The sequence below is a fragment of the Epinephelus fuscoguttatus genome, linkage group LG1 (assembly GCF_011397635.1).
Source record: "Epinephelus fuscoguttatus linkage group LG1, E.fuscoguttatus.final_Chr_v1".
In the NCBI taxonomy this organism is placed as follows: Eukaryota; Metazoa; Chordata; class Actinopteri; order Perciformes; family Serranidae; genus Epinephelus; species Epinephelus fuscoguttatus.
In genome coordinates this window covers 18,079,853-18,104,960 of record NC_064752.1, presented here as the reverse complement: position 1 = coordinate 18,104,960, position 25,108 = coordinate 18,079,853, and the positions used below count along the sequence as shown (strand labels likewise).

The following is a 25,108-nucleotide window of genomic DNA, read 5'->3' as shown; positions in this document are numbered from 1 at the left end:
CCTCGCTGTAGCGTCAGTACAGTAGCAGACTGTAGCTACAGGCTGCATGGAGAGGAGGAGAATATAAACCACTTAACATGCAGGAGGAAACCAGACGTTTTTCCATTGCACTTATCAGGTGCTGTGGTGAGAGCAAGTGTCAAGGTGCAGAAGGTCCCTGCACCCCCCTCATTCTCACCCCCCCCCCCCCCCCCAACCTCTCCTTCCTCCCTTCTTCCTTCCCCTGCACACCCCTTTTATTTTCCCCTGATCTCTATCTCTGTCTCCCCCCCCACCTCCCTCTGCCTCACCCCATCACCACTCACCACCCTCGGTTCAGTTAAAAGTGGGCTTGGCACTTCCGCACTCCCCCCACCCCCATTTCTCCTCACCACCACCACCACCACCACTTCTTTTCTCTCTGTCAAACTAACCTCCAACTCCTGCTCTTCACCTCTATGTTTCCTGTCAAGGTGCACTGCCCACCTCCCCCTCCCCACCCAACCACCGGCTCTGCCCCCGCAACCTTTTCCTTTTCTTTCTTTCAACATCTATTATGGCTCTAAATGCCTACAGTTCATTTTTTTAAATGCTCGGTGCAGAGGGCCTGGCCCCCAGCGCTCTGCTGTGATCTCACCATCCCTGCGTGTTCGACGAATGCAGGGGGAGTTCTGTTGTATTAGTGGCTTTGAAGGGAATCTCTGTAAAAATTGAGTGTACGCTTTATTGCTCTGCTCTCTGGTTTTTATGAATTCTTCTTTAACATGTGAATTAATCTGTCCAAATTAACAAGTGCACAGTGTGTAATGTCCATTAGGCAGGGATGTGTGTGAAGTGAGTGTACTGTGTAGAAACATATACACATAGGGCTGGACAATGGAACTTTTTGAATAGCTAAGATTATTAACCTCTTACTGACTTAGTATGTTAACCTGCTCAGAACCCAATTAAGTTCCAAACACAAAAAAATATCTATATTGTAATGGTGAATTTCTAGTCTAAATGGACTCATAAATTGTTAGTAACAGTACTTTATCGTGTGCTATTTTTTTCTGTCCATTCCCATGGACAAATAATCTGAACACAAAAAACATTACATATGCATTTTATATTGTACTTATCAACGCTTCTCAAAATATCCGCAATTTCTGAAGTATCCCAAGAAAACAGTGTGTTGAAAAGCTCCTGAAATTAAATTTACTGTGTACATAATCAATAGGATGCATTATATGCTGACTGTATCTTTAGAATATTAAATGAGAACAGTATTTCCCAACTTAAAGTGTGTTTCCCCAATTCGTTTTCCGGTGACTGAGTAAAAGCTGTAAATCTTTCATATGATATTTTAACATGTATAAGTAATATAAGATTTCATTTTTAGTATAAAAGGTGTTAAAGGACAAACTATGTACTCTAACAGTATGATTTATAGACTCAAATGTGCCCTTTGCGCCTATCTGTCCTCACTGTCAGCCATGTTTGTTAAAAAAGGGGACGTGGCTCTACTGCAGTCCTCTCTTGATGATGTTGAACACTGTGATTGGCTCATAGACATCCCATCAAATAAGCCTTTGCATTTGGATGGGGCTGAATGACTGTAATCTAAACATCTTAGAAAAGTTTTGTCCATTAGCTGGAACCGGGAGGTAATTAGCCTAGCTTAGCATAAAGACTACAAGCGTGGGAAAACTGCTAGCCTGAGTCTGTCAAAAAATCCACCAACCAACGCTCAATCCTTAACATTTTGAATCTTGTTTAATCTGTAACCAACAGCTACCATAGACAAGACGGTAAAAAAAGCAGTGAAGTAGCAGAGGACTTTTATTTCTTTTTTAGCAGACTGCTCGAACGCAACTCATAGACGCAACACTGCCTCCACTAAAGCAAGTGGTGGCACTATGCAGCCTCAAAAGCAAAGATTTCAATCCCCCATTAAACAGAAAGAAGAATAAGAAGAAGCAAATACGCGCAATTGAGGCAGGAAGTACCATGTATATATGCCAGTGTTAGCCAGCTGGCTAATTCTCAACTGCAGTCCTTTGGCGAGATGTTTTGATATGAATAAAAGGATAAAATTCACAGGACAAATACAGCATGAAGACATGCAGACAGCATTAAAAACAGCAAACAGGAATTCTCAAGGGAAAAACAGAAGCCATGCAAAGCAACAAGCAACAGCAGAGCATAAGTACAATACAGTAACGTAACAACAATTAGCACGTTAGCACAAGCAGACATGCAAGCAGCATTAAGTACCAGCACACAGTTTAGCACAATTACAGTGGCATTAGCATCATACATTGATGCAGAAGAGGCACAAATTTGAATATAACATTTCACCAAAATGCGGGAAATGAGTGTTTGATGATCGCCAGACCTCCTGCTTAGTATGCGCCGCCTTAAATTTTGAAACAAACCTACAGCTTTAACAGTGTTTTAATGACAGCACGTGCAGTAACTCCCTCAAAGGCTACTCATTGTCATTTTACATTAGCGTCGTTATCAGCAGAATTTTGGGGATAGCCAGGCTAGCTGCTACACCTGTGCTTTAATGCTAAGCTAAGCTATGACATGAACTGGGAAGCACAGGCACATGTGTAATGATTGATAATTATTGTTACATCTGTCATTATTCAGGCATTTTCCTGTCTTTTAAATCCACAAGTTTTACCCCTTCACATCCAGTATTAATCTGTTTTTCTTTAAAGTTCAAAGTTTCTGTTCACATTTAATGTTTCCCACTAAATTCAATGAGGTCTAATAAAAATCTTGAATGCATTTTCTTTATCATAAAACATGTGCAAACCAGATGCATTGTTTACATCAGTGTGAACTTGGCAGCAGTCTTCTTCCTCTCTGCCCTTTGTCGGTGCATTGCTGTGATTCTTGGCACATTACCACCACATATAGATCAGCGGCATAGTGTGAAACCACAGGGCACCTTTGAGCTTTAAGATGTATCTACCATATTCCACGCTGTAAAGTCGTGCCGTTTCTTCAAATGCAAATATATCTTGTGCATCATAGTATACACATTTCCTCTAGTATCACCCTGATAGTTTAGTGTCTTTGGAAACTTTGGAATATCCACTAGAATTTAATATAACACTCTGCGGGTTTCAGCAGTGTTTGGCTGCACAGCATGGCGCTCCAATAACTGACCCACTGGCGGATCAGTGAGCTTTAATAGGCAAGCTCAGTTTACCTTACTGCATGCACGCATGGTGCAACATGTTCGAGTTTTATTGTCATCTGTAATGGAACAACAGGAATCAAAACAATTATATAAAATATTGAAATCCAATGAGTGTTTAAGGTGATTCACAATCACTCGGATTGGAGAGGAGGTTTGCTCTAAGCCGAGGTTGGATAAGCATCAGCGTATTCTTTGCAGGGAGTCAAACTGTTTGAGCTACCGTTGTAGTCATTGTTATTGTTGTTGTTGTTTTAGCTCCACTGCTCTGACAGTGATACATAGGGTGAAGGTTCAGAATCTGCTATAGCGCCGAGAAGACAGGATCGTTTCAGGACTCCTTCTCTTCCTCTCTCTGTCTGTTTCCCTTGGTCGCTACATCTCCTCCTCTCTCTACCTCTTTCGCTTTGTCTCTCTCTGTCTTCCTCTCGTTTTTCCGAGCTGATTTGGAGCCTTGCATAGTCAATTATGTAGGGAGTGAGAGATGGAGTGGGGGCTCCGGCTTCCATATTTTGGTGAGATATTAATATTGCATGAGCGCTATTCTGTAGCGAATATCTAAGAGACTGCCTATTAAGGCAGCAGCTGGAGAAGAATGTGACAGACACACACACACACACACACACATGCACACACTAACACGCGCGCACACACACAGACACACACAGACACACACACACACACACTGTACATACATACATACACACACAGACATCCAGAGAGCAGGGGTGAATCAGTCAGGATCACGCACAGGTTGTTATAATTAGTGTTTTCCAGATTTATTTTGGTGAGATAATAAGAGTGACTCATTTTCCTGTTTAATATGTCATGTTTGTTTATCTTGACATGGCTCACATCACACCGTACAGTGAGCGTGTTTGATGTTGGTGAGAACTGAGTGATGTTCCACTGTAATTGTGCTAAGAATGGAATATTTTAACTAACCAACTGAATCAACAAACAAAACAGAGACACAAAACAAATGCCGGCTGTACGAAAAGGAGGAGGGAGAAAAAAAAAAAAGTGTTGCCAAGATAATTGTGATATTGCAAAGCAGGAGTGATCTGATGGCAGGCTATTTATTTTCTGCTGCTGGGTGGGTATCAATGATGCATACAGCGAGTGTCAACAGTGACAGGCTGAGAAGGTCCCTAGCGATGACTGAGAGGCTCAGCGTGGACACTCGATGCTTTTTTGGGTGCTAAGTGGCGGTGACACCGGATGGTCTGTGATAGACATCTCATTTCATGCCGCCACAGATTGTCAAAAAGCATCTGATTTTAAGGTGTCATGCACAGAAGCCTCATTAATACAGTTTGAGAACATAATAACACTTATCATTTGTTCAAGAGGCTGTTTTGTAAACCTCAAACAATTGATGTAGTAGTGTGACGGGGCTGAAATCAATATAAGATTATTCATAATATTCTTTTAATATTGTTATACTGTGTATATCACCATATGGAACATGTAGGGCTGGACAATATGGAGAAAATCAAATATAACAGTATTTTTGATTTTGATATTGCAGTGATATTGTCGGGTTGAATATTGGTGCCTTCACAAAATATTTACATAATGAGATATTTGCTAAATAACCATCAGTAATGTGGACATAATGATCAAGTGGGTAAAACTAAATAATAGAACAGTTGTTATTCAAATGTAAGATGTTATCGTGTCTCATATCATGATATCGATTAAAATCGATATTTTGCCCAGCCCTAGGAACGTGTATGTACAATAACATATTAGAACACTGAACTGTGTTTAACATTTATGCATCATTTCAAAAAATTCACGTACTGGTTATAAGGTAGCAGCTAACGTTCATCCTCATTATTGATTAAAAAACTCAGCATTTTTCTTTGTTGTAAAATGTCAGAAATTAGTGCAATAAGCCAGTTATAAATTCTAAGGTGACATCTTCAAATGGCTTGTTTTGTCTGAAAAACCAAAACCAAAATCTATTCAGGTAACTATCAAAGCATGGGCGTAGTTTCAGGGGGGATGCAGGGGACCCCCCCCCCCAATATTAAAGATATTTCCTCCATAATTGATGTAGAAAAGGCACATGTTGCTGCATAAAAATTCAGCTGAGTACAGGGAATTAACTTGTTTGGTTTTTTTTATTTCAATTTTTAAATAAATCCTATGTCTGTGTGAAAAAGAGAAATTGGGAAATCATTCAGTTGGACAACAGAAATTTGTAAAATGTAAAGCATTACATTGTCATCATCATGAGACGTTTCCATTAAAAGTTGATGTAAAAAATCTTGAATTATCACCTTACAGTATAGCTAAAATATGTACCTTAAAAACCTCAATTAAAAGCCTAGTCCCAATTAAACATCCAGTCCCCAGTCCCCTTTACTAGCCTGGTGGAGCTACACATTTTGACAAATAAGGGCCTGTCTCAAATAGAGGCCTGGTCTGGTTGCCAAGCAGTTCATTTTTATAGAAGTTCTTTGGATGTATAAAACCTGCCCACTTGAGCTAACGTTAATAAGACCTGCTTAGACCACACATACAAATACAAGTATTTGAACTTTTGACAATATGGAGATGCTACACATAGTTAGCTCAGTTAGATTCTCCACAGTGCAATCGTTCGGTTAATTTTACTGAAACCGTGAGCACCAGGGAGGACAGTAATTCATTCACATTGACCACCACGATGAAAAACAAGGGGTGACTCCCTTCCTCTGAAGCTGTCATAAAGTCAGAATATGTGTCCATTCCTCGTTCACCCTGTAAGTTATTCATATTTCTTTAGTCCGTAAGGGTCCACTGATCAAAATGATCAAAAGGGTTTTATTATAAAAATTAATCCAAGTCATGAATTTTGTTTTAAGTGGATAAAGTCGCATTTTGTCAGTAAGTTAGGTGCCATATTCCTCGAGTGCCGTAAAACAAGTGTCATAGCTCTCTCTCTCTTTGATGTGCTGTCTCAGTATTCATTTAAGTAAACAGTTTGATCGTGTTTCACGTCTTTGCTGGAAAAAAACAAAACAGTTTTGTGTGAAAGGAATTAAAAGCCTGTCCCTAATATAGGCCTGTTGAATTCAGTGATACAAGCAAATAATAGCCCGGGCTACTAATTGAAGTTTTACAGTAATCAGCACGTATATGTCAGTCCTCCCATTGACAGTAAACTGCAAAAATGCATGGCAGTCTATGGGACAAATAACTGTCACAGTCACCTTTGTGTAGCTACAATGAAACACTATTCTATTTCTGTGAGTCAGAAATAGTCCGAGCTTCTCTCTGGAGGAATTTAACTGGACCTAAATGCACCGTCTTTGCATACTGTTCATTTCTAAGTATGCCAGCTATACACCCAGTCACCTCCCCTTTCATTGTCAAATCAGGTAGGCTACTGGAAATGTCCTGCACATCAAACATAATAATCAACTGATGGTATTTTTCTCACAGGACTTGGACTTGCAAACATGCTGAAGAGGTTTTCCTTTACAGTCTTTTCCCTCATGCATTGGCATTGCCAGGCGCTGTCAAAAGCCCAGAAAGCCCGGCCTGGAGTCGACACAGCCAGTTAGTCCCGAGCCCAGAAGCATCACGCTGGGCCCGACGTCGAACAAGTGCTCGGTGACCTTACAGCACCAGCTGGAGTTAAAAGAAGTCTTTAAAAGGCCGATTCTCCACAGTAATATCATCGCCCATGCCTCAAAGAGTCTGGATTAAGGCCCACTTTCCCTCGCTAAAATGTAACAAATGTGTGAAAAAACATCACAGCCAAAGCCAATGCGGCGGGAACAATAGAGAGAGGAAGAGGAGAGAGGGAGACAGAGAGAGAGGGCTAGGAACAGATAGGAGAGGCGGAAGAGAAGGGGAGAAAGAAAGTGAGGGGAAACTCAACATCTTAACACCCCCCAAATCCCCGTCCCCCTCCCCGCCAGATATATCAATGTAGTTGGCTTTCTCTGAAATTCAAATGGCAAGAGGGAAAAAAGCTGATAAAAAAAGAAAAAAGAGAAAGAAACCTCTGGCTTTGGAAAGGGGGGGTGGGGGGTGGGGGGTTGCTGAGAAAAAGACCTGCCATCTATGTATTAGTGCTCTGTAAATATTACATGAGCTCCACATTCGCTCAGTTGTTTGGCATTACTTCCACTGGATGGGTATATTATTTTAGAAACCATGCCTTGTTTATGGAGAGGCATGACCTACTTCCAGACACTCCTCTCTCTCTCTCTGTTTCTCTCTGGTATTTTTTTCTTTCTCTAGCCCCCCCTCTCTCTTTCTCTCCGTCTCTCTTTCTCTCCCTCTCTCTTATTCACTTCCAATCTGCGAAATCTCAACTGGTTGTCCCTGCTGAACAATTACAAGGCAGAGAGACCCAAATGGAGATGTTTGTAGAAAACAACATGTGTATAATTAAGGTTTAATGAGCTCTTGTCAGGGTGGAATGTGCAATTAGATTGGTAATAAAAAATTCTGCCTGAATGCTAGTGGCAGATGCTGGATGTGGAGTCAGCATGGCAGTGAATGAAAGAACAGTGAATTATTTTGAGCCCTATTGACAGAAGTAGACGGTGCTGGATGCTGCATTTAGATTTAAATACATGGTGAGATCCCCAAATACAGAAAGAAGGTTTTTCTTTCCTGGTGGTGCTATACTGTGTGTTTTCAAATTACTGTACTTGTGCGCACCAGGTCGGTTTCTTGGGAAAACAGTTCTTAAACAGCTGGAGTTGTGCTCTACTAAATGAAGCAGGACACGGTCATTGTGATTTGAATGGAGAAGGTCGTAAACGCACAAATTTAAAAGGGTGACAGGGGTTTATGAAAATTTCTCCAAAAGTATTCTCAATTAGAAATGATTCAGAGAGCATATACCTCTGCCAAGGCTGTACAGTTCTTTAAATTTGTTTTTTTTGATAGAAAATGTTTTTTAAAATTTCCATCTAGATCTGAATTTGCAAGTACAGTATAGCAGTGAAAGACAGTTGTGCTGATAGAGGAGTGGCAGCCATGTTTTTTGGAGAGTACCTAAATCCTGCCCTGGAATAATAAGGCATAACCAGATATTTACACAATGAGATTTTCGCTAAATAACCCTCAGTAATGTGGATATAATGGCTGAGTGGGTAAAGCTAGGTAGAACAGTCTGGTATCCAAATGTAAGACGTTTTCTGGTCTCATCTCATGATATCGATATTTTGCCCACTTTTGAAATAAAACCTACGCTCATGTGAAAAAGAGAAATTGGGAAAAAAGTCGGACAATAAGATGTGTAAAATGTAAAACATGATATTGTCATCATCATGTTGAATGGCTAAGCCACGCCCCCCTTCGGACAAAATATCAACATTCAGTGACCAGCGCCAGAGATATTGGATAAAGGAGATACCCCACCGTAGGCTTATCCAATGTTAAGAAAACGGTTACTCTTCCTGTCTCCTAAGTGGGCGTGGTTAGCTCTCCCTCCAATCAGAGCCTATTCATTTTCCTCATTGACAACAATACATTCAGAGCTGCTGCAAGTCTCCTACGGGGGCGTGGCGATGATGTCACTGAATCAGGAAGTGAGCTGAGTGGGGTATCTCGCTTCATCCAATATCTCTGCCGGCACTATGGCAGGTGTCACAGTACACGGCATTTCACACGAGGCAATTGATGATTTTTGGAGACATAACGATCAAATTTTGGAGCATCAAAGTGCCACTGAAGGTTTTTGGCTCAGAATATGAGAAAAGGATAACAGCCTTTTTACCATCTTTACCAAGAGTGTCTCTCCGTTAGTTTGGTGCTACAGTATTTACACTGAATCATTCAGCATAACGTTTGCCAACCTTTGTTCTCTCTGCGATTACAGATAAGTTAATGAAGCTAAGCTCCAGAAGTTAACGTTAGCTTAACTAGAGCCCTTTGGACAACAGCTAACAATGATGCACTATCACCAAAGTACAAAACTAGAACAAAATAGGCTAATGAACTCCCAGCAAACAAGGTGACATGATGAACAACGCAACTAGGAGCTAACATTAGACTAACTTAAAGATGTTAAAGATAACTTTTATATTTCCTCCCAGCAAAGTGACAATATGTTGCCTCAAACACGATGTTGACTTACCTTAGAACAGATGTAGACATCATTGTTAATCTTATTCACGTTGAGTTGATGTTGTGGTCTAACGTTACCACACAACTTTATCCAAAGAAGACACTTTTCTCGGTTGAGATGTGGTTTCGTAAAGGGTAAAAAATACACCTCGTCGCCCAGCCTCTCCTCTCAGGATACCTTGTGTCGGGGTTGCATGTACCCCATGCACACCGTTTGACCATTTTTAAACTTCAAATCTCTGAAAAAGCTCATAAACCCGAACAAAACTGACTTTCTGTAATGCATTTCAATGAACGTCCAGGCAGAGAATGTCCCAGTGTATGGGAATGGCTATACACACTGTGATTGGCTCATCGCGTTTGAGGGCGGGACTTAGCCATAGGTCAATTAGAGGCCTGGTCTGGTCGCCAAGCAATTTCATTTTTATAGTTCTTTGGATGTATAAAACCAGGTTGTTGGCTCCCTGCTTGAGCTAACATTAGCTGCTTAGATCGCATGTAAAAACATGAATATTTGAACTTTTGTCAAATGTGGTAGGGGCAGGCATGTTTTTTGGAGCTTATATTTTTCATTATCCACCAATTTGTTGATGCTCTCTCCAAAAAACATCCAAAAATAATGAAAAATTCTCATTATACCTTGCCAGAACCCATGGTGATATCTTCAAATGTCTTGTTTTGTTTGACCCACAGTCCAAAACCCAATGGCATTTGCTTACTCAGTTCATAATCATCACATCTTTATGACTAAAAAAGCCTTAAATCTTCACATTAGCAAAGCTGGAACCAGTGATTTGGCATTTTTGCTTGTAGAATGACTGAAATTATTAATCAATTGTCTAAATAGCTGCAGAATAAATTTATGTTGATCGACAGACTGATAATTGTTTCAGCTCAGAAATGTCATCAGCAATTGCAGGTTGGCTCTAATATGCATAATTTAAGAATTAGCAGTCATAAAGTCTTTACAAATGGCTGCAAATGGTGCTATCTAAAAAAAGAGTGAAGCAGCTCGTTCTTAGCTGATGGCTGAGCTTCTTCCACCAAATTTGAAATCTAGTACTAAACAGAGATGTAAGCCTGATATCTCTAAATGAAGTCTGTATTGGGCAATGCCACACCTCACCAATTTTCAGTCCTAATTAGGGTTGGGTACCGTTCACATTTGAACAGGTAACAGTGCCTGGATTTCGGTATGGGTACCCAACATACCTTCTTTTAACTCTCTCTGTAAGAACGAAAATGTGTTTCAGTTGCATTTTGCATCGGAAATATTGCAGCAAGCATCGTCTGCATCACGTTTTGGAAAGTGTAACCACACCTGTGATTGCTTGCAACTTGATGTGGCTTGAACAAGCAGCAGGGGTGACTTTGTCTTGCTCTCTTTTCGTCTCTCTAAAGTAATTTAATCCCTCACCCTAATGCGCTCTTTGGCCCTGATTGATTAAACGTGAATTGGTACTCAGGAGTACGGACATAATTTGGTTGGCACCCTTAAAAGTATTGAAATCGGTACCCAACTGCAGTGCTAATGCTGTGCTAAAAGTAGCACGCCATAGGGAACTGAAGGTTCAGGGTGTAACACCTGCAGTTTGTGTCCCATCATACAACTGCAATTAACATTTGCCTCTAACCAGTTTTACCTTTACCTTAGCTTATTTTCCATGACCACAATCTTTTCCTCAACCTTTAGCGTACCACAGTCACCATGTGCAGATATTGTACAACACCAGGATTTGAAAAACCCTGCGTAATCGGGAGTCTCGAGTCGTCCAATAACGATGTTCTCTTGTGGTGGTAAGGTTAGACAGACAGACTGAAAACATTCCCTCTGTGGTGACAAATATGCAAATACGAGTGTTTATTGAATAAAATCAGCCCTCATTTGCTCTCAAATCGCTGCCTGGCATTTCTTTCTAGGTCTGTGCTTTTTCCGTCTCACAGACTCACTATTTTAGGGAAGGACACTTCTCCACCAGCCCCTGTGTCTTTTTAAATAAGGCACTTGTGAGGAGAAAAAAAAAAAGGTATCTTGCTGCTCTCTTTTTCCACTCTATTCCTTTTTTGTGACAGCCTTTTTCTCGACTTGGTGAAATTGCCGCTTGTGGGTCTGGTGGAGAAGATCAGCACACACAAAAATCGTGTTTGGCTCTTTCTGAATTACTTGACTAGACCCTGAAAGAGAGGGCCCTTTGTTGGCTTCCTCCGGGACTGCCCTTGAAAGGCTCCTATTGTGTGGTAAGCACTATGATATAATGCAAGTGGATTTAATAGATTTAATGGAACATGCAGACATGGTTCTCAAGCCCTCATGTGATGAGAAGCAGCCTGTTTTTAGGAGATCAGAACCACATCTTAAAGAAATGAAATGACATGTCAATGTCACGCTGCCCCAGAAGCACGTTAAGCTTTGATTTTATGTTAAATATTCTTGATTGTTTGGTGCAGACGGAATCCATCGCTTTTATTTTTTCACCTCACCAACAGTATGTTTCTGTGTCTCATTCTGAGTTCTTTTCAGATTTCTGTATGGCTTGATTACCCGTTTCTGTGTTCCACCTGAGTCGTGCTGGAAGTCAAGGTTAGGCAGAGTGGGGGGAGTTGAATGTCAGCAATGTGTTAGCTTTGTTTTCATTGTGTTAACAGGAGCACAATGGTACGATTGTGTGGCCATCTGAAATCCTACACCTAGCCAGAGCTTTCGGGGGTCAGAGGTGGGGGAGATGTGTGTGCCTTTAGCCCGACGAACCATGCATTTTGAAAGACCCAGAAACCAAAGAGTAATCCAAGCGGCATACCATCAAAACCATTCTGCTTCGCCGGCTCGCTCACATACCAGATCTGCTTGTAAAATGCTCTCATTTTCCAGATATAAATGATGCTTTTTTTCTCCCCTGCTCTCTGTTTCCCCCTCCCCTCGTTGCTTTGTAATCTGTCTCATTATTTTAAGGTGCCATTTGAGGAGTGGCCCGCCTCTTGAAACCCCTCAGTGTGATGGACAAGACCATAAAGCAGAGCAATAAACCTGAGATGAATGTTATATCTTAACACTGATAGAGGCAATTAAGTCCATCATAAGCGAGAGAGGGAACACTCTTCTCTGGGGACTCATTCACTTGCATGGTTTAACATGATTCCCAGCTAAATCCCTTATTTTATTTCTCCTCTCAGCTCACAGCTTACAGTCGAGCACAAATTGAGCTGATGTGTTTTTTTTTTCACACAATTTGGTCTTTCTGTCTGATCTGCCCTTTTCTGTCTGTCGTCATGTGTCTTTCTCCCTCTCCCGCTATCTCTCCCTCCTCTCTCCCTTGCCTCCCCATTTCGCCGTATTTGTCATGGTAATGTAAAAAATCTCAGCTGCTCCAATTCATTTCGTGCTCTTTCAGTCGAGAAAGAAGGGCAATTCTGTTTTTCCTCACTAGTTTCTGTGTGTTGAGGTTTGAAGGTAATGAAGACCATATTTCATCTGCATGGAGTTATATGACTGGGCGTGGCTGAGCAGGTCTGTTATGGGAAAATAAATATTATGGAAGGTCTAACTTTGTTATCTTTATCTCGCTGGGATCAATGTGTGTATTATTGGACAGGATACATTACACAAACACGCCGGCACGCATGCAATGTGCACACATTCAGAGCCAAGAACTTAAGTTGTCTATAAAGCATGCAAACATGTGCACACATAAGGAACACATAAAGGTGAAATACACATGCGGCAGCAGAGATAGCCACACATACATGCAGACAATCCATATCTGCTTTACACCACACCAACCCCCTCTTACTGTGTGCTTTGGTTATGTCTGTATGTATGTGTGCGTGCGTGCCTGCCAGAGAGTCACTGAATGCTCTAATGACCACAGTCCTGACACAGGTATTTTGACTGCTGCCTCTTTCCATCGGCACATTGACTGACGTGCGATTAGTTACGCTGGGATGAAAAACTAGGGAGGCGCACACTGTAACCATGAAGAGAGACTAGACGGAGGTTTAAGTCCTGTTTCTCTCCGTCTCCTCATCTTTCTTTAAATCTAAAACATCCCTGGCTGCAGATGCCCGTTGTGTGATTTGGTATTCTGTACGTACAGTAAAAGCACAGCTTGGCTCACAGCGACCTTATGAGAAAAGCTTTTGGTGTAGATCAATGCAGGTTAGCAACGCTGTAGCACAGAATGCAAAGTAATGGTGGTAGGAGGACTATAGAATTTATACAAAACTGATCTAAGAAATGTTTTTTGTAAGCAAGGATGCATTGTACCATTACTGACCTCAGTAATCTCTGTTGGTCAGACATTAAGTTCAGTTAATTTGACAATGTCCCTATAAAATTCACTATTTTTGCTATATGTTACATATAATTCAGTCAAAGCGACAGTGGTGCCGCCAAGGGTGGGTGGGGGGGCAGAGGCCCATGGCCACTCTGATAGAAGTGCTAGTACACGTTTGTGAAAATAATCAAAAATGGAGGCCTCTATGTGGTGGTTCAGGTTGTCCTCATGCACTGTTCGTATGTATACCTACGTAAAATAATGCACCACAAGTTATATATAAACCATGTCAGCATGAGCCAGTAATTCATGTATAAGTCATGTAATTTAGAAGGCTGTAATCACGTGACCATGCACTGATGGCGGGAAAGTAGGCAGTTGTATAAAGACAGAAAGTCCAAGTAAGGAGGCAAGTCGGGGTGGTGTACTGGGGAAACGGTGTAGGACTTTTCCCCATGAGACCGGTGTTTGGAACCGTGTGAAACCAAATGAACTTTGAGTTATTTTAAAATACATTGTCACCATTTTTCCTTTTCTAAAGTTAACCTACATAACTTAACGTTGAGTACGTAAGGTCCTTCGTGGGGTGCTAGTTTGTTAGATATCATACAAACCACTGAATGAGGATACGTTGGTTGGCTTTAAACCTTAATAGGCTTGTTCCAGGTTAATGATTTGTTCCTTTCAGTCAATGAGCTCCCTCAAATTAAAATTGTATATTTGTATTGGTAAGGAAAAGAGCAAGTTGCCTATTTGGATAACAATGAATTGCCTGTATACAGATGCATAACATTTAAACATGATAGTTGTGGAACTCAAAATGTTAACTGTGTCAGTATTAGTCTATGCACATCAGATAATTAGCAACATTAACTGTAAAATAAGAAACCATACATGCGATTGTTTAACTCTCATATTAACATAGTTTTCAACTAGCCTGAATACTACAACAGTGGAATAGAATTTCTAAAATCCAGTAATGGCGTTTGGTTTTTGGTGTGCCACCCAAAGATTTTCAGTGGCCCCATCTGGCCACCACTATAAAAAATATCTAGAAACGCCACTGCCCATTGAGCAGGTGTCTCGATTTTTTAAGCCACAGCATTTTTGGTGCATGATAATGTCTAATTTATCCTAATGAATACCACTTTGTGAGGTTATACAGATTGTAACTTTGGGAAAAAGAGCGATGGGAACCAGTTTTTACAGAGTACCTGAAGATACCCAGAGTTTAGGTTTTGGAATTGGGTCCAGGAGAGAAAAAATGGATCAGCAAAAGCCTATTTGTAAGATAAGATATAGCTACACATAACATATTATTTAATATATTTAAAATAGTTTTTAATTTAATTTAAATTTGTAAAAAAAAATAGAAAAAATATATGAATTGTAAAAAGTATCTTCTACAGTTTCACTGTGAATTTTCATGTCATTATGACTTCTTCTTCTTCTTCTTCTTCTTCTTCTTCTACCTGATGTTTCAGTCATGTGATAATCAAGGTGATACTCTTAGTATTACTGACCGTTCTGTAAATGTAGTTTTTGTGAATATAATTTTTGTTAATGTATTTTTTGTAATTGTATGCACTGGTTTTGCAGTGTGTTGTACTCGGCTTCTGTACAGCTACATGTGTTATAACATAATCTGTTGGGCGGCCACCATTGATTGTACATATAGAAGTGTGTCTCCTTATCTTGTTCGTGTCTGAATAAGGGCTGGTGCCTGAAACATCACATGTGGTGATACGATTAAAATTTTCAAAAGGTGTACGGACCTGTTTTTGTATTTTTGTATTTGTTCTTCTGTCCAGCACGTGGTACTTATCATTTTTGGATGTGTGTGCTGCTTTTTGAGTCTACAATTGAAGAATGACACAAAATGAAAAACTTAAAAGATATTTTTTTGTATTTTCATTGTGGCACTGAACATAATAGTGTTGAAAAAACAACAACAACCCCAAAACATCGCAGCAAATCACACACTGAACCTATAAACTGCTCCATTACTTTCACTGTAACCATTAAAAGTGACAAACAATTATGAATTGTCAGTTTAAAAAGTTCTGATATATTTTTGTGAGAGAAACTTATTCTTTAATGGATGGATAAAACTGCTGTGAGTTTTGAGATGCCACTGTAGATGTGAGTCCTTGTCTGAAGGCTTTGGAGAGCTACATTTCTGATACGCTGTGTTCCAGTCAACAGTTGTTTTATAACCTCTATGACTGTGGTGCACTTCCTGCATCAAACTGACATTGGTTTGGCTTTACGCAAACACAAAGCTATTTATAGCATCTCTCCCACTTTATTTTCTCCCTCCCTTTCTCTCCCTCTCATGTATTTGCATTTCTGCTATGCAAACAGGAGTCTGGTGTCAAGTGCGTCAGTTGTGCAGGCCGTGCTTGTCCCTTTCCTTTCTCAAGCCTCAATCTATCTGGAAATTTGTCTCCTTCGTTCCCTCGCTCAACACGACTCCCCTCTCCTCCATCTCACTGTAGCTTTCCACCTCTCTCTCACCTTCACCCTCTCCTCCCTCCCCGCTGCACCCTCTCCCTCTCTCTGTCTGTGTTTTCCTTTGCTCAATTGTTTTGCTGTAGATTTGACCGCTATGATTAATGACCTCAAAGCCTCAGGAAAGCAAACAGAGAGAGACACGACAAGCTCGCCCTTCCCTTACAAACCCCCCTTTTTCTCATATGTCAACTGCTCGTGTGTTCACAGTGAGCACGTTATGACTTTTGGAAGAAAAAAAAAAGATCTACATAATATGAGTCAGATTACACGAGAGGGAAGATTTTATATGCACACATTTTTTATCTGATTTCTGCAGAAAACAACCGCCACCTGGCAGACAGAGCAGCTTTCCCAGACCGTTGCTGTAAAGCCCTGTGCATGATTAATTTGTTCTTAGTGCATTTTTACTATAGTTTATTTGGCTCCTTAAATAATTGTATTAATTTTGTTATTATGAATCTCTGTGTAAGTGTATTTGACATTGTTTCCCAAAAAGCTGTTATCGTCCTTTATGTGTTTAAAATGTTAAATGAGGAAGGATCACAGATGAAATGAACCTCTTACTCAGAGGTCAGATTGGTCAGACTTGGAGGTTGGAGTTCAGAGTCTTGCCCAAGGACAGTTCAGCTGGATGGAAGCCTGAATGTGGTTAACTTTTTGGAAGCAAAATGGACAGCGAGACTGATTATACAAAAGAAACCAATTTTATAACTACTTTTCTCTAGACACCTGTAAAGTATGATTTAGTTTACTTAGTGAATTAATTCATAGCTATTGCTAGGGTGGGGTAGGCAGTTTATGGTTTGTTCGCACCGTTGGGTAAAAATTGCATCATAACTTTTAAGCACATTGTGATTTAAGTGGTCTTAGGGGCCGTACACATGACGCATCTTGAAGCACCTTGAAAATGCGAAGATGGGGATGGGGGTTAGGAACAAAAGGTACTGTAGTCACTTAAAAGCCTATCAAAAAAATGTAAGTTTAGATGGATGCTGTTTTGAGAATATCTTCACCATTGTACCTTGCCATCAGACAGCCTTTTACTTTGGCACTATATTTTCTCAACTGCAAAACTTCAGTATTCCTTCACATCTCTAACTTTTGGCCCCGTTTAGTCACCCACTGCAAAGGTTCTTGCGTAAAGACTGCTTCATGACGGTGTCCTCTTGTCTCCACAGTGAACAGCATCATTTCGTTACTGTCATTTTCACTCTTTTTTAAATTGTTTTGGTAGTTTTTGTCTCTTCTATGAACTGCGAGAAGTCCGACCCAAACAGTAGATAAGTGGCGTATTATTGGCCGTACACATGCTGCGTTTCTAACCACCTGGAAAACGCAAGGTCAGGTGCTGGGTGTTAGTCTTGTGCCTTTTCTGTGCCAGCTTTCAAAAGCGCTGCGGCAGGTTGCGTCTGAGGTTGCTAAGCAACCTTAACAAGCACCGTATCATAGTCTGTTTACCTGAAATCCTGAGTGCAGAGCTGATCTTCTTCCAGACACTGTTTATAAGTGTGTCGGCCTTTTGTCTGTTTTGAGGGACAGATGGAAAGCTCTTTCAGCCCTGCACTAACATGATCAACTTCATATATATATATATATATATATATGACATACGCTGTGCACTACTGCGTTCCAAAATTTGAACTGAAAATTAGGTGCTCTGGAACATGTGAGCGCTGCAACGACATGGGCATGCCTGCCGTGTGTACATATAAAACCAATGACTTTAAGGGCACAAGAAACGCAGCATGTGTACAGCCCCTTAGAGAAAACTAGACTTCTGCATCTCCTCTTGGTTCTGTTTTTCTGGCATCAGAAAATCTAGCCTGTGACAGGAGACTTTGGCCAATCACAACTCATTTCAGAAAGACAGTTTTCTTATTGGCTGTTCTACAAATGCAGATGCGCGTGCATGTCGCTTCAGATGGTGAAAGCTTAATTCAATGGCAGAAAGTCCTACAAAAAAGTTGCACTGGCAATGACTGCCTACACTGCAAAGCAACCTAAAAAAAAGGAAGACGGACTCATCAGAAAGAGAGTCTGAAGTGTAAATATTGTTAAAGCATTGTAGAGATGGAGAGAAAATGTAGCTAATAGTTAGCCTTCTATTAATCATACACAAAAGGCTCATAGCTGCGGCTTCAAGTTCAGGTTTATGTACCTCACGATGGCAAGAGCCTTGAATCACAGTGTCATTTGAAAGGGCTTTACAGACTCACAGGTTTGCAAAGAAAAAGGCTATATAACGGCATTGAGATTGGAATCACAATCACAATTGGCATGATTTAAATGAATGACTAGTGCTCGTACAGGTTGCTATGTGAACATTGTACATGCCAGTGCAGAGCTGCTAAAGGAGGGTGTGATTTCAGATTCTCTCGTTTTTATGCCTGCTCCAGGAAACTGCCTACCTCAGCTTTACGAACAGAATATAAAGTTTGGGAGCAGGAATTTGACTTTCATTTCTGTGCTTTAAAGAAATAGTTTTAACATTAGGGGAAATGCACGATCAAGACCAATATCATGTCTGTATGCTGAATTTGAAGATAGAGCTAGAAGCCAGTTAGGTTAGCTTAGAATAAGACAGGTTAAAACAGTTAGGAAGCCAGGAAGTCACTGCACCTGCCCCCCAAAAAAATCTTCCACTGCATGACTGTTAACACTGTAATACTTCAACTTTAAAATCTTTTGAAGCTGCCAGGCTAGATCTTTCCACCTGTTTTAAGTCTTTGTAACTCTCAGCAACAAAAGCAAATGTCTGTTATGTGTGCTAATAATTTAACATACTTGACATTGACATTGGTTTAGGCTATGAAACTCAGATTGACACAGGGCAAGTGCAAACTGTGTTAGCTACATTCCCCTCCCATATCTGCACTGTAGCTGAACTGACCAGTTTCTAAACACAAAGAGGCAGGAAATAACTATTTTTACCTTTCCCCTCAATTTAGATATTGTTTGTTATTTTACCAACTCTGCCCTCAGCGACTCCTTCACATTGTGCTGCAGGAGCACCACCGCACACTCTGGTCTGCTCTTCGACTTTCTGTATAATTGTTTTCTACTTGCCCTGTTTCGCCTGTCGACATCTGGTTTGCAGGTGTGAAAATAACCTATTCTGAGATAGCGTCACTTCCAGCTCGATGTGATTAGGATAGCATGTAAAATCATTTTCCAGGAGCAATAAAGAAAGTGATTTCATTTTCATTGCAGAATACAATGATTATTCCTCTGGCAAACTAATAGTGCTATCAGAGAGAAATCATTGCACTAGAAGTAACAGCGCCATCAGAAGCTGAGTGATAACGTGAGGATGGAATTGGGGCTTCAAATTGAATAATGTTGCAAGGAAGTGTCTTTGTAGTGTAGTTTGTTTGGTGCTCTGGCTTATAAAGATGCAAGGAAACTGTTGTAGCGAAACCTGGCTGTCATTTGAATGAAAAATATAAAAAAAATAGGGTTCAAATTGAACAGCTGAACAACTACAGTACAGTAGATTTAGTCACTCCAACACATGGCCTATTACACACGCTGAAACTTGGCTATAAAAAAAGATTGTGGCCCATTTTGGTCCCTGCTCACAGCTTGAGAAACACCCCTAGTAAGTTACTGTAGGCACATATCCATCCTGTTACTTGACCTTACAGTAGCAGCAGTAATTCATCTCAGCCACTGCGAGCTGTCTTGAGGTGTGTTTTGTTTCCTCATAAATGGCTGGTGCCAAATAGTGTCAGACAGAGAAGCAGGGAAGGCCTCTGGGAGTGTGTGTGTGTGTGTGTGTGTGTGTGTGTGTGTGTGTGTGTGTGTGTGTGTGTGTGTGTGTGCGTGTGTTTGTATGCCGGTGTGTTTCAAGCTGCGGCCTCTGGCTGTGACCCCAGTGTTAATCACACTACAGCCAGAACAACCACAGGCTCTATCGCCACTACTGCTGCTACAGCCCTCCTCCTCCTCTCCGGCTCTATTTCCTTCTCATTCATGCTCTCTGTCCTTGCTCTGTATTTCTCTCTCTCTCTCTCTCTCTTTCCATCCTCCCCATTCCTACAGTATCTTTCCCACTGTATCTCCCATTTATACATGATCTCTACCCACTCCTTCACCATTAGCTCAGGGGTACACCCTCATCTCTCTCATCCCCATAACCTCAAACCGTCACCTCTCCTGCAGCCTAAGCCTCCCCTGTAGGCTTCATGGGCTCAGTGTGTCTGAGTTCTGGATTAGAGGGGTCCTTGTTTCTCTGGCAAAGTGCAAAAGCGCTAAAGGCTGCTCTCACCTTGTGGTCTGTGCAGTCTCGGCAGAGAATATATACAGTAATGGACGTAGCTGCCGTGACGTCGACCATTTGTTTGTGGGCTGCCGTTTTGAAGCCTCGAGTTAAGCACGTTGGCCCTCGCCATCCTTGTTTCTTGGAGCCAGAAGTGACCATACTTGGACGAGAGGGTGGAGCTGTGGAGGAGCCAAAGGTGGATCTGACTCAGACTGTGGTGACAGCCTTCACTCAAGCAGCCAAGCCCTTAATTATGTGTAACTTTAGGCCTTAATTAAATGTACAGACTTGAGATATATAAAAACTCACCCACCATACAGTTGTCATAAAATTAGCTATACATACTGAAATTGTTTTTTGTACCAGGCTGTAAACATGCTCCTGCTTTAAAGCTGCGCCCTTTAACATGGCAGTCTGTAGGGACTGACTCACTTCTGGAACCAGCCTCAAGTGGTCATTAGAGGAACTGCAATTTTTGGCACTTCTGTATTGGTCATAGGTTGTTGCTAGGTCTCAGTAAATATTTGGATGAAGTCAACCAGGAAGAAGTTGATCTTCTGATTATGTCTGATCACAAAATGAAAATATATGAAGGAGTAGGAACTAGGAGGTGTGGCTAAGAAGGAGTAATGCCATATGGCATCACACTACTCAGCCCATAACTTCGAGTAACTGAGTCGACAAAACTGTCAACCTCCTGGCTGTAATTGCAAGTTGGAGTTATTAAGTATTTCTGACAGAGAAGACTAAAGTTCTCAAGTGCCTCAAGTGGCGATTCAAGTAACTCCAGTTCTTTTGGCACTTTTGCGTTAGCTTCATTTTCAGCCCCAGGGGTTGCCGCTTGAGTCCCAGTCATCAGTCACTGGGAGCCTAGTTGGGTAGGGTTGATAGAAGTACTGATTTGTGATTGGTCAGCCATGTTAATGATTGGTTAGGGTGACTGGCCAAACAGCATCTGTGTTTGGTCTTTCTTGTACCTTTTCCCCACCAAAAATTAGCATGTACGATTAAGTAAACCCGCTAAAAATAGTTCATAGACTCCTTTCCCATTGCATTGTTATTTGTATTTGAGTATTTGTCAAAATTTGGAGACTTTGGAACAATGTCTGAGCGCTGCTTGAATGCAGACCAATGGAATTTGTGGCTGAGATGACAAAGAGTCGCAAACGTTAGACGTAGACCAAAGTCTGCACTGGAATGGGGTGAAATTTTATGTGTCTACTTGGGTTTTGATTGTAACCATTCCCCCTAAAAACAACTTGTTGGGCTTTTTTTTTTATTGTCCAGTGATAGAGGTGCTTTAGATTTCACTATTTGTCAGCCTCTTTTACGACAAGGCCTGGGTATTGGAATAACTCAGTATCAAGTAGCACCAAATGTCTCCAGTCAAACGATTACTGCATTCAGTCCATTGTGTTGCGAGGGTCTGATGCTGGATCGTCCAAAGTCCTTGCCAGACTAACAAAATTTCTGTTGCTCATGTGTCCAGACTTTGAGCTGCTCTTCTCCCAGTAAAAGTCAGCTCAGCATCTGCCCAGTGAGCACAAGCTAACACAGCAGAAGTGGCTAACATCCAACACCAAGCTGTTAAATGATCCCGACAAACTCACACCAACACGAAACGGCTTGACTTTGTCATTAAACTCATTATAATATGCTAACAGTTAGCCTTGACAGCTCACACTCCCGCAGTAGCAATTATATGCCAGACCGTCTGTGGTATGGTGAAGTTGGGAGTTGTGTATTGACAGAGCTTGCAGTTTAGCATGCTAAGCTACCACCAAAATGTTTGAAAGGATGGCTATACTTCATGCCACTACGTTCACATTATGGGTTTGAATGCAGTACTCTTAGTCTTGGTATCACTTCAAAAGATACTGGTATTGTCATTTTTTAAGTGATACCCTGTCCTAATTATGATACCACCTTCTTTCTAGAGATGTTGGAAAACCCGCACTAAAGCACATATGACATCAAACAGAGCAAGGAGCATGATCCGCCCACAGCTTTACAAAAAAATGTCAGTTTACTAGAAGTCATCTTGAACACTTGTTTTTTTAGTCTGACCGTAAGTCAACATCGAAAGTAGGTCCCTGGAAATTCCTGTTGCTGTTGTAGCGAACTGTGCGATACAGCAAATCAATTTCTGGGTCAACCTCCCGGCTGGCTTACCTGTCATATGTCGTTTGATTACGTTAATGTTGCCTTTGATTTGATGTGACTCGCTGGCTGACTAACTACATGGCCGTTGGTGCAAGTGTTGTGCTCTCGGTGTAGTGATTATCACACTGTTGTGCCTTAGTCGCCTTGTGACACCCGTGGAATCACAGCAGTTAGGTGTGCACGAACTTAGACACACACACACACACACACACACACACACACACACACACACACACACGCACACACACACACACACACACAATCTCAGGCTGTCGGCAAGCTGAGACGAAAGAGTGTGAGTTACACAAGCTTTGACAGGGCCTAATTATACGTGTCTCTAATGAACTGTAATTACTGACATCCACCAGAGCATTGAGGTCTATAAGCCGAGGACTTGCAGTCATTAGGCTGCTGTGTTACTCTGTTGCTGTATCTCTACTGACTAACTGAAAATCTCTGTTTTCTGTCCCTGTTGTGATGTGTCACTCTCTGCCTAACCGTTCCCTCATCTCCCTCCCTCTCCCTCCACAGTTTGATGGTGACAACATGTACATGAATGAAAACAACCACGAGTTCCTCCCGCCCAACCAGGTGAGTTCAAATTGCCTCTAATGGAATACCTGCTCTTTTCCCCCTTTTCCTCTTATTTCATCTGTTGCCATGATTGTTGCCTGAGTTGTTGCAGAGCCATTTTCATTCCTCCATTGTTCAGGCTTGTTAGGACAGGCGACAAATTGTTGTTACTGAAACAACCGCAGAGTTATATGACATCAGCTGAAAGCAAAAGGGACTGAAAGCTCTCAGAAATATTCCAATTAGTTCAGCTATGTTTTATGCTGACAGATGTAACAGAAAACATGTATTCAATGCATTCAGCACTCTTTGGGTGAAATATGCTCTCAGGATTGTTAATGCGAGCGTTAGTGGACACAGTGTGGGATAAACGGAAACACATTTCTTCCAGTCCCACAACATGGAATCTAAACACAGTGAAATGACTGCCAACGATGCCTGTTTTTATTGTTTATTGTTCATTTGGCTCCCCATTAGTTGTTACCTTGGCAACCACCACTCTTCCTAGGGTCCATATTAAAATGTACAGTATAATCAACACATTCACTTACACCACATACAGCAGGGCTCCTCAATTACAGATTCAATTGGGCCTATTCAAAAGCAAGATATTATTTTTCATGACAAATTTTAAACAAATGCAAATTAATGTAGTAAAAATAGCAATGTTTATTATTTTACCATGAAAAAATAGTCACATATTTGACCCAGGCACATTACAAAGTGCAAAAAAGAGCTGGCAATGCTTTCAGTGAACAGAACCATAACAAGTGTAACCACAACAGTAACCAATAACACACACTCTTCATCTACCAGTATCTCTTTCCCACACACATACACACATAACCTCATGATGTTTTGTATAGAGGTTAAGAGAAAGTGTTAAGGAAAAGACATGGCACTTTTTGACTACTAAACTACAGCCCAGATGTTTTGAATAGCTACTTTGCATTTTCGACTGCGTTGTTTCGCCGTTGTTTTGTGAAAGATGTGATTGTGGGTGTTGCTCTAGTGGTCTGTACATCCTTCCCGATATTGTGCTCAGAGATAACAAGGAAGCAAGATGGCTCACTCATTAGTAGAGCTGTACCGATACCGATACCAGTATCAGAAATGTCTCCGATACTGCCTAAAATGCGGTATCGGGTATCGGCAAGTACAGCCTATGACCAATCCGATACCACGTAATGCCTCACGTCATTACGCGTATGCACGCTACAGGCAAACAAAACGGAAACACAGCAGAGTTTAAAAAGCATTCTGCTGTAGCCTTTAAAATGTCTTTTTTACCAAATTGTGTGGCTGCGCTTTAACCTGTGTCTTGATCTGTGTCAACACTGGATAATAATAATAAAAAAAAAAAGTTTTATGGCATTCATTCTACTATTATATATTTATTTCTTAATATTTTACATAGAGTTTTAGGAGTTGAGACATACAATAATTCATATCCCATCCATTTTTATTTTGCACGCAGGTATCGTATCTGTACTTGGTATCGGCAGATACCTAAGGTTCAGGGATCGGAATCGGTATCGGGAAGGAAAAAGTGGTTAACGGTACATCTCTACTCATTAGCTACTCCCAGGCACTATGTGTAGTTTACATATTTTTGTCATACGAATATATCTGATTTATGTATGCCGGGCCGCTCTGAGGTTGCTTCCAGGTCAGATTTGACAATTGAATGGGCCTGATATACAGTAAAGTAGCCCCTTTTACACTGCCTGTTCAAGGCAGGAGTCTCACGCCGTTAATCAGCCTCGCCGTTCTTTATAAAAGGTACAATCACAAAATGGGGGAACAGGATTGTCTAGCCTTTAAGCCGGCAGCAGAGGTAGTAACGGCACCAAGTTGACATCAATGTAAAAAAAGGAGAGCAGGAGGGACGGGACTATGGGAGGGATTTAAAAAGCAGCTAGCTAGGCTAACTGAAAGAAGAACAGCAAACAAAAATGTCTGCAAACTGGGGAGACAATGAGGTCAGGGAACTCCTTACCCTCAAAGCAAAGAGCGAAATCAACCGCCATATAAATGAATTGTTATTGCCATGTTAAAGCCATTGTTATTGTT

General features: G+C 41.1%; 1 protein-coding gene across 2 annotated transcripts in view; it reads left to right on the top strand.

Annotated features, from left to right (window-relative positions):
* tox2 (TOX high mobility group box family member 2) overlaps nucleotides 1–25,108 on the top strand; it is a 140,445-nt gene that overhangs the window by 50,751 nt on the left and 64,586 nt on the right. For both annotated transcript variants that reach the window (XM_049587096.1, XM_049587014.1), the window contains exon 3: nucleotides 22,994–23,053. In XM_049587096.1, the coding sequence (XP_049443053.1) occupies nucleotides 22,994–23,053 (60 nt within the window). The remainder of the gene's footprint in view (nucleotides 1–22,993; nucleotides 23,054–25,108) is intronic.